General features: G+C 35.4%; 1 protein-coding gene and 1 long non-coding RNA gene across 3 annotated transcripts; both read left to right on the top strand.

Moving 5' to 3' along the window:
* Nucleotides 1–1,253: 1,253 nt before the first annotated feature.
* Nucleotides 1,254–8,436, top strand: LOC108996056 (cold-responsive protein kinase 1). Of its 2 annotated transcripts, none has more exons than XM_018971841.2 (7): nucleotides 1,254–1,473; nucleotides 2,381–2,523; nucleotides 2,663–2,778; nucleotides 3,198–3,408; nucleotides 3,677–3,914; nucleotides 4,595–4,745; nucleotides 7,703–8,436. In XM_018971841.2, the coding sequence occupies exons 2-7, from the start codon at nucleotides 2,451–2,453 to the stop codon at nucleotides 8,108–8,110; spliced, it is 1,197 nt and encodes a 398-aa protein (XP_018827386.1). In that variant the 5' UTR covers nucleotides 1,254–1,473; nucleotides 2,381–2,450; the 3' UTR covers nucleotides 8,111–8,436. The 2 variants fall into 2 exon arrangements, with proteins under 2 accessions (XP_018827386.1, XP_018827392.1); XM_018971847.2 differs by having other exon boundaries at nucleotides 1,254–1,443; nucleotides 7,703–8,418.
* A 392-nt stretch (nucleotides 8,437–8,828) lies between these two features.
* Nucleotides 8,829–9,740, top strand: LOC108995857. The gene is made up of 2 exons (XR_001996920.2): nucleotides 8,829–9,160; nucleotides 9,382–9,740. It is a non-coding gene; the product is annotated as an uncharacterized LOC108995857 (long non-coding RNA).
* The last annotated feature ends 951 nt before the right edge of the window (nucleotides 9,741–10,691 follow it).

Genomic DNA, 10,691 nt, shown 5'->3' with positions numbered 1-10,691 from the left:
TTTTACACTAGAGAGATCGGGAAGCGGGACTCGGAGCGGGGGCTATTGAGGCGTTATAAATGGATTATTAGTCTTATCTATAAATAGAAGGATGCCTCTACAGCCCTTGCTGGCTGTTTCGCTCCCGGTCCCGCTCAGTGTAAAATGTAGTGTTTTTTTATTTTATTTTTTTATATATGTATTTTTTTAACACTATAAAATATTTTTAAAAAATAAAAAAATTATAATATTATTAAAAAATACTTACTTAATCATTAAATAAAAAAAATATTAAAAAAATATAACGGGACCAGAAGCGAGATCAAGAATAGTAAGAGTAGCATTATTCTAAAAAGAATATGTATAAATTATTTCTATTTTTATATGGTAAAAGGCCTACTTTTTCTTCGCAAGTGTGAGCTTGTCAGCTTGACGTAAAATGCCAGGCGATGCTGGATTTTGAGCATACTTTATTGGACCTCAATCTGAACAAGGAATTTTTATTTTGTTTTGTTTTTGTTTTATTGCGTAAGAACAAGAAATTTCTAAGTCAATATCACCTGAGAGGCATATAAATAATAGAAATGATTGGTCAATATAAGAATTTTATATAAAAATAATGCAGACTGATGTATTTCTTTTTCCCGTTAAATTATAAAATATTTTTTTAAATATGAAATATATTTGATATATTAAATTAGAAAAATTTTATTTATCATTTTTATACTATTTACCTGTTTTTATTTTTTTTTTCTTTAGTAGATATGTAGTATAAAGATGATAAATAAAAAAACTTATTAAATTAAGTCATATCAATTTAAAAATTTATTTTGATAAGATCACTTTACATGCGTAATATAAAGATTATAAAAAGAGAAGTGCTTTAGATTCTACAAAAATAATTTATAAACTGTTGATATAGTATATTAAATTGAGAAGTTAATTTTATTATAAAATAAATTTGACGTATTATATAAAATTATATTAATTTATTTATATAAAAATAAAAATAAAAATAATAAATGGTGCTTGAGAATTATTGCAAACTAATTGGTTTGCAGTTGATGTCATACGTCGCCATAATTCCATGCATAGAACTCCTGCAACGTATACGTAAGCCAGAACCTACCACAGAGGCGACTGGGGTCCTCTATTCTGTATAGTCTCTCTGTCTGGCTTATCTTATAGAGCTTTCAATCAACATTCATTAGTGTTTGATCAAGTCAGTCCTCTTTTTTAAGTTCTTTCATACGGAATGGAAAGTGTGACTCGGTAAGAGGGAGAGCGAGAGAAAGAAAATTCAAACTTCAAAGGGCGTAAGCATGCCTTCATGGACTTTGGAAAGACTAGTACCTACTATTATTATCATTCCCATCCGTCGTTCCCACCCCCCAAAACCAAAATCCCTTTTAGCGCATCCCGCCTCTCTCTCTCTCTCTCTCTCTCTCTCTACTCTATCAACAGGTTCTTCTCTTCTTTCTCTGAGCTCCTGAGGTTTGTTTCAAATCTCCTTTCTTTTATTATCTTTTATGCCTTTTACTTTCAATTTCGTGTTCCTGTTTTTCGTTGATAATGGTGTGAAGGGGGAAATTTTTCTTGCTTTTTAGATGGATGCTATAGGTTTTGTAGATTCCTTTTTGTGTGAAGCTGTCACTTTTTCCTTCTGTCATTTGTCTGGCTGAACTTTTGTTCTCATACTTAACAAATGGATAGATTTTTGTTTGGTCTCTAATAATTTTACCTCTGACGCCGAGATTTGTGGAATTTGAGTACTCAGTGATTTACAGTACATCTCCAACACATTTTGGTGCACCTATCTACCTATCTTGGGTGTTAATTTTGTCCTGATCCTCTCGTACATCATTTACCATTTATTGATTATATTAAGATCTGCTAAATTCTGATTGTCCGGCATGCGGTAGATATGCTTCAACGTGGTAGCGTGAGATATATGTCGAATCATGAAAGGTGGGCATCATGATTGTGATTAAAATCATGGTTTATAGTAGTGAATGTCCCCTTTAATAGGAGAGGGAGTTCTGAGAAAACCACTCGAGCAGATGAGCATCTGAAATAATTGGAATTACCCAGTCCAAAATGATAAAGGAATTTAGAGAGACTTGTAGGACATTGATAAAACTCCAATATGATGCTAACATTGTGGAGGAACGAATGGGCACTACTGCTATAATTTTAGGTTGTGTATATTTTCTCAAGTCTTATAGATGTTTCAGAAATATGAACGGTAAAGTTAACAGCAATATTGTTTCACATGTGTCTTTATTGTTTTTGTTTACATTAGTGTTTCGCCAATAGGAAATTTACCAAAAATTTTCCATTATTTTCATTTCCTGATTATGCACTAGGACTAATATGCATGTTCAATGTTTGAGTTTGGCAGGTCTTGGAAGAGTTTTCTTTCGAAGCCACTGTTAAACAGTTTTACATAGAAAGGCTGGTATCACTGAGTTATGACTTGTTTTCCTTTCTCATTCAGTAGGAAAGGGAGACCGAAGACACAAGGAAGCTTTGATGTTGATGATGGTAAACCCTGTAACTAATGACAATAAAATATCAGATGTTTTAGGACCAACTGTTTTGTTTTCATGACTAAATTATCACTTTCTCAGAGTAAGCATGCAAACACAATGACTTCTGATTGCTGATTGCTTTTTCTGGACAGATGTGTCAGGCATTCACAATGTGAGACTTTACACTTACAAAGAGTTGAGAGCTGCTACTGCAGATTTTAGTCAAACCAATAAAATTGGGGAGGGTGGTTTTGGTTCTGTGTATAAGGTAACTACAGATGTTCTATTTAACATATGCTTTATTTGATCATTTTGCATGATAATTAAGTTTTGGAGAAACTCCAATTAACCCCATGAATCATCATTCCTTTTATATATAACTCAAAATTATCAATTTTATCAATTAGCACTGCAGTTTTGAAACTTCATTTGCAATTTGCACCCTCCATCAAGATTAGACTATAAAGATTGTGCTACATCACTTCTTTTCATTCATCTTAATGAGGGTCACAATTGCTACTAAAGTTTCAAATTGGGCTAACAATTATCAAAACTGGTAGTTTGGGGGTCATATTTCAAAAAGATTGATTATCTAGATGATTTAAGTGTGAGCCCCATTAACCTTTTATCTTACTTTCATTCTCTCATGAATAACACCTTTTTAAACACTTAATTCTGTTTTTCAAGGGACGGCTTAAAGATGGGAAGATTGCTGCTATAAAAGTTCTTTCAGCCGAGTCAAGACAGGGAGTGAAGGAGTTCTTGACTGAAATTAATGTGATCTCAGATATAGAGCATGAAAATTTGGTTAAGCTCTACGGCTGTTGTGTGGAAGAAAATCACAGAATTTTGGTCTACAACTATCTTGAGAATAATAGCCTTGCACAAACACTTATCGGTAAATTCCTATTGTTCTTGTTTTGGAAGGCCTTGCTTGTATTATGCTATTATACCTTTGCTTTTGCCTCAGCAATATTGATCTATAATTTAACATCTTTACTGTGACAGTTTCAGGAATATATATTTTTAAATTCCTGCCTTAATATATGGACTGATTAAAAATATCAGTTTGAAACATTCAATTTTGTGGACATGCATCTTATTTTGACTTTCATAGTTGTTCAATTAAACAGCTCCTGAATGCCCTAGAACCTTTTCGGTTTCAGGTGGAAGTCAAAGTAATATCTACTTTAATTGGCGAACAAGGACTAAGATTTGTATTGGTATTGCACGTGGGCTTGCCTTCCTTCACGAGGAAGTACGACCCCATATTATTCACAGAGATATCAAAGCAAGCAATATTCTCCTTGACAAAGACCTAACACCCAAGATTTCAGATTTTGGGCTTGCAAAGCTTATCCCACCCAACATGACTCACGTTAGCACACGTGTGGCAGGAACAATGTAAGTTCTAGTATTATTCTCTTGCCTTAATGATAGTTGGTAAAATGAAAGTGAAAACTTGTTCAGACTCACTTATCCACTTTTGGGTCCACGCATTAGCTTTTCGAAATGATAGGCATTTTAGATGTCTATGCTGTTAATTTGGTTGATAATCATGTAGGGGGTTCCACTGATTGGATTTTTTGAAGTAAATGATGTGATGATAGGCATTTTAGCTGTCAATGCTGTTAATTTGGTTGATGATTATGTAGGGGGGTTCCAATGGTTGGATTTTTTTAAAGTAAATGATGTTATGCCCCAGGCATACGTGGGAAGTAAACATACACCTGTCATAAAGTCTTGCTCTGATTATGTTGATATAACCATGTAACTCAGGTTTGATTTATTCTTTGAGTTATGCTTCAATAGCCCTGAATCTACCTTCCCAATGGAACAAACGTAGTATAGGATCTTTCTCTGGTGCAGCTCATCTGTACTGATATGTTTCGAATTTGGGGTGCTTCATCCCTACAAGTCAAGCTTCTTTGATCTTCGTTCATCACAATTTTCAAACAAAGTCTATATTTGTCCATCATCCATTCCCTCTCTATTTATTTATCTCTTATTTTATGTCTTTTTTTTTTTTTTTGAGTTTGTAAAACATATGAATCAGCTATTAACATTTATATTTGTTATTTTAGAGGTTATTTGGCACCAGAATATGCAATAAAGGGGCAATTAACGCGGAAAGCAGATATTTACAGTTTTGGTGTCCTTCTTATGGAAATAGTAAGCGGGAGATGCAACACAAATACACGATTACCTATTGAAGAACAGTATCTCCTAGAAAGGGTAAGAATTTCTTATTGAGCTCCTCAAATAAATCATGAGTTGTTTTCCTTTTTCTTACTATAAGATTAAGATTGCATATGCATTCCATGATTTGAGAAGATGAAATTGATTTGCGACTTCCTTCTTGTGAAATTGTGAAAAAGAAAATCGTATCAAGTTGTTTTAGAGTATAGGCATCAAGGTATAATCATCTTGAGTTCTTTGTGTATGATTATTTAAAGTCTTTAATTATTTAAAGTGATTCCAACGCTTGATCAAAATCTTGTTCAATGGTATGACAATAATTCTTTAAGCCTTAGATTTGATTTAACTTATGTGCAAGTCCATGTACTCTTTATATCCATGCCCCATGAGAAATTTGTTGTATGAGCCACATGCTTTGTCAGCATAATCTATAGTAGTAAGATATGCCACTTCACATGATCTTAAAGCTTCTTCTTTACCGTTTAATGATGGCTTCGATTGTCAAAGTTTAAATATATCTATGATGAACTGATGTAGGACAAGTTACCCAAGAACAATGACTCATGTTCAGCATGATCAATGAGAACTGAGGTCAATCATATGGGAACCGAGATAATTCCCTTCTTAGTTTTGCAGGATCAAGTAAGAACCATTGCAAGTCTCAAGACCATTGACTATCATCTAGGATTCCTACTATAATTTAAGGGATATACTAACCTTCAAAAACCAATTCAATAAATATATTTAGTGGATTGTAGAGCTCGTAGCAGACTCTAGGATGTTCATAGTTTTATAGGTTGGTTAACACCCTATTCATTACTCTCATTTTGCATTAGTTGTTATCAAAGCCTTGTATAGCCTTCAAATGATGGCAGCCAAGCATACTGGCAAAAACCATTTGGGTGACACAAAGTGGATATGGGACTCTTCTAAGTCAGATTTTGGTTCATTCATGATCCCAATTTGCTATGCATGAAACCCAATCAGAGCTTAGGTTAATGAAGGAGTCCAATGGTGTCATTTTAAGTTTTTATGATAAGAGTTGAAACCGGCAATGGGATTTGCTTGCAACTTGTTTGTGAGCATAATCTTCTTTACATTGAGTGATGATGCTTTGGATATGGATGCATGATTTAGCAGTGTTGGAAGATAAGAACACAACGGTGGATACGGCATTGTTAAAATATACTAGTAAGCTGAAAGATATGGTCGTACTAGCATACCTGATGATATCAATGGATATGGGTGTAACAAGTTACACCCATATCAATTGAAAGATACAAATGTGTTGTGAGATATGAGCACGACCTAGAATAGATATGTGCCAAGGGATCAGAAGGAATGAGAGATACAAATAAAAGTTCTGATAGAGACGGTAGTGCTGGAGTATAGAGTGATGCTAGATTTTGTGGTGAAGCTACCTACCTACGTGGCTGATTTCATCAGGAGGCAAGCCAATGGAGATCAGTGGAAGTTTTGTAACAATGTTTTTTGTAGTTTCAATGGAATTGAAGGAACTTTAACTGATTGCAAGAAGTCAAAAAATATGATGATTAAATGGGAATTTTAGAAGAAGAAGGTAAAAATGGTTGCATGATTGTATAGAACTTTAGGATAGAGCATTGGCTTGGTACTTCGAAAAAAATAGAGAATTGGCTTGGTTGCATTGAAGATCGATGGAATTGTTTTGATAATATTTCATGATTAGAAGAAGTCAAGAAATATATTGACAAAATGCAGTTGTATTCACTGTGGTCGATTTTTGTCATGCAATCTTTTGGTGGGAATTGAGCTTTTGAACAGATGCTTTATCTTGTGCCATGCGTGAAGGGTTCTTTTTCCTTGTCACATTTTGTAAAGTTGCAACTGGTCCCACCATATTTAGTTAGCAACTATATTCAATATACACATACAATAAGAACAGAAGGAACTACAGCCTGAGGTACAACTGAAGCAGTTGGAGACTATAGAGCATTTGATGATGCGGCAGTCACTTATAACACCACCCCAATAAAGCAACGAGGATGTTTTTGAGGAAATTGGAGAAGAAGCTCAAGAGGGTGATGGTACGGAGGAAAAGAAACTTAGGATTGCTTGAAAAGTTTGACTACAACCTAGTTGAAAGCTTTAATCAATTGCAAGAGGAGATTGTCAAATATGAAAGTAGACCTATAACCCACATCCCAGAAACCTGATGTTCCTTCTAAAATAAGGGGCTCTAGATCAATTGACTTCTTAGAGGGGGTTTTCATTTTTTTCTTTAAAACTCACTATGGTGCAAATCAATTGGAGTGGCAAGCAAGCTGATTTTATAGTAGTTGACACATTTCATACAGATATGGTTCGTACGAGTTCGTCATTGCTCTCCCTTCCTCTCTTTTCCTCTCTCCTCACCTCGTAGATGTAAGGTTTCTTAGTGTATTCTAGTTAGGGCCCTTAAAAGTCAGCTGCAACCCTTTTTGACTGCTTCCATCCTACATAGTGAGCTAACTGAACTGCCATGAGCACCCTCTTCATGAGTCCCTATTGCCACCTTGTTTTGAATATATATTCTAGTTTTAAAGATTTTATATGTTCTCTATGATGTATTAAAAATGGTGCCCCTTCCTGTTAATTGATTCTATTGAACTTTGACGCATTGATGTTCCATTTTTATATGAATATAATTATTTGCGATTGAAATGCATATAATCTGTCTCTCTTCATCGGGAATTAATCATATTCTTATTGACATTTAATCCATTTCTCGCCTTGTCAATCAAGGCCATTGTATTTGATTGAACAGTTTCAAGTTTATCTTCAAGCCAGGAGTTTCGGTAGAGTTTGATTTCTATGAATATGCAGATTTCTTACCAAATAAGATTGGGTCTTCCTTTGGAACATCTTTAAGAATAATAAGATAAATTTATTTATGCTGGCAGATTATTTGAAATCATGAAGAAAACAATTTAATAATTTAGGGACTGCTCATGATGTGAATTCTCCTTTGGCAGATGTGGGAACTTTATGAACAAAGGGTGCTGGTTGGACTGGTTGACCCAGCAATGAATGGTGATTTTGATGCAGAGGAGGCTTGTAAATTTCTGAAGATTGGTCTTCTCTGCACCCAAGACGCTCCAAAGCTCCGGCCATCCATGTCAACTGTTGTCAAGATGCTAACTAGTGAGGTTGATGTTGATGACATTAAGATAACAAAGCCAGGCTTGATTACCGATTTCATGGACCTCAAAGTGCGAGGTGCCCAGAAAAGTAAGCTGGACATGAAGGATAAGCCTGACATGAAAAATAAATCTTATACCATATCCTCAGGCTCAGACAACCTGGACAGTTCTACCTTATCATCAGCAACGACGACTGCTGCAACTTTGACCTTTACTGCAATGTACGACCAGAGCAGTTGAACATCAACATGAACAATTTGTCAATTCAAATTTACTCGGTTACAGTCTTAGGGTTATGAGGCTTACTGTCTTGTGTAAATTTTACAACATTTTTTTCTGTTTACCTTTTGATCGTAGGATTAAAATTTTATTCATTCTAGTTCTTTAGTTTCTGAAGGTTGTTATCTGTGTAAACTTTACAACCTCGTTTCTTGTTCGAAGCTTTCACCTAGATCTTTAGCCAATGCTACTCTCTTGTAAATGGACCAGGTTTGGTAACCTTAAAGAAATTTTTTGGTATGGGGCTGATTTTTTAAAATTACATGAAGTTTCAGCATTATAAGATTCATACAGATCGCAATTTCCTTATAGTTTACACACCTACACATGCATACTTTTTTTTTTTTTTTTTGTGCATGTGTTGGGTATGAAATGATAGTTCTGTTCCATTTCTCCTATCTACTTATGATTGTCTTGGATAATCTCTATAAAGGTAGAATTTGGTGACTCATGAGAATAGAGTTGACTTGTTCAATCTAAATAACATAAAACATGAACAAAGTTGTTGTATTTTTTGGATATTGGGTATATTGTTTGAGGGCCGTGTTGCAATGGAGCAATCTTTCTTTGTGGGTAGGAAGGGCAGGAGTACAAGGCAATCCCCTAAACTTGCATCATATTTAGGGGCCGAACCATAAAGTTTATTAAAACATTTATACTAGGTACAATCGGCCATGTGGAACCACTGTGCCACTGGCTAACATGTCAGCATCTGACAAAAAAAAAAAAATTGAAATGAAAACTGAAGCAAGCATCGATTGAACCTAACGACTGAAACAAGCCCTCCCTCTGAATGAAATTAGGGCTCCGACTGAAATTAACCCTCCGACCGAGAGGTGTCCCCAATGGTGCCCTCCGACCAAGAGGTGCCCTCAAACTAAAACTGAGAAGCAAGCATTGAAGGAAGAAGGAATTGGCTGCGGCACCGTCTCCATTGGTGTCCCCAAACTCTCTCTCGACTTGAAGATTGATGTCAAGGGCAAGCGTGTCTCTGCCTCTCTCTCTCTATGGGTATAGCAATTAGCAAGCAAGAAATTCGTTTTATTTTTATATTTATTTAAAATTATAAATTGTCGCTGATCTTTCTGTTCGTTTAAATTGAAAACAAAATCAATTTGTCGCTGATCTTCTAATTTTTCTATAGCTAGAGATTTTCTCAGTGTCAACTGATTTGGACGAGGAAACTGGCTAGAGAGCTAGTCTGCTTGAAATGCTGATATGGACTTTTGCAGGTGATTTTTCTGTCAGGAACCAGATCAGGACTCACTTTCTTCAACGAAGTTGGAGTCTTGTCCAAAGATGGAGGGCATTTATGAGTTAATTCGTGCACTGGCTTTACATTAACTAAATTTTTAGATTAAATGTTTTCTTGGACCTTTGACATTGGATTATTAGTATGGCAAGGGGTCCCTTCCTTGGATGACTTCGTTGCCGAATAGAGCAGGGAGATGTCCTTGTGAACATCCACCAATGCTTCTGAATCATACACTTCCATCTTGGATATTATACTCTGAACAAGGCAGGGAGCCTTAATGTATTCACCATTCAAGCTTACGTATTTAGCAAATTCAATAGAAATTGGCATTTCCAATTGTTGAGCAACAAAGCTTTCAGAAGGCGAATCATTGTCAATAGTCATGCCACCATCCCAATCTAATCCATCTGCATAGTTATACTTAGTAGCAAGTTGATTTGATTCTTCCTTGGACTTTTTGACGTCTACAAGAAATTTTGTTGTGGTCTCCAACTTTCTAAAACCAACCATCTGGTCTTTAGGAAGAACCGAAGCCTCTAGATCCTTTTCTACTGTTGTTGCATCATCGTCACTGATGTTATCTTCACAATTGGTTGAATTTTCATCCGAGGCAATCTGCCAGTCGAAATTCCCTTCAGTAGTGTATTCGGAATCACTATTGTCAATGTCATCAACCTCTGCCACATGTATGTTAAAGTCCTTACAAGTCAGGTTCTAACATTCATCCTGTGTGTTCTCATCTTGAACTAAATTTGGATCAATATTATGCTCTGGTTGCAAAGCTTTAGTAGCAATTACATGGTCCAAAGCCTCTGTAAAAACATCCATGGGTACTTTAACGGCGACATAATCTATAGATCCTCTATCTTGCTTAGTAATTGGAACATCAGTAGGTCCCTTCTCATTGATGGCTTCAACATTTACATCTATTACAACCTCCAACTTTTCATTTGAAATATTATCCGACTCATCAAACCCTTCATTAACAGCTTCATCTATTGCATTGGAAGCTTCAACAATGCCTAGATCATCAGATATCCCAGTACCTAGTTCTTGTTATGACTTTAAAACATCTACTTCATACTCATCATCACTCTTGTCCTTATCTTTAACATCAACTTATGATTCACTCCGAGTCTCTGGTGACCCAATTGATTTTGGATCCGAAGAAACTTCCGAGTCATCATTTTTCTCTTAATCCACTTCTGACCTTGTTTGCTTATTAACTCCAGAAATATTCTTTTCAAGTTTGACAAAAACTTATGGTCTCTCCAAAGTATTACCCAG

Source organism: Juglans regia, chromosome 2 (genome assembly GCF_001411555.2).
Source record: "Juglans regia cultivar Chandler chromosome 2, Walnut 2.0, whole genome shotgun sequence".
Taxonomy (NCBI): domain Eukaryota; kingdom Viridiplantae; phylum Streptophyta; class Magnoliopsida; order Fagales; family Juglandaceae; genus Juglans; species Juglans regia.
Note: the sequence above shows the minus strand (reverse complement) of the source record. Positions and strands in the feature narration are given on the sequence as shown.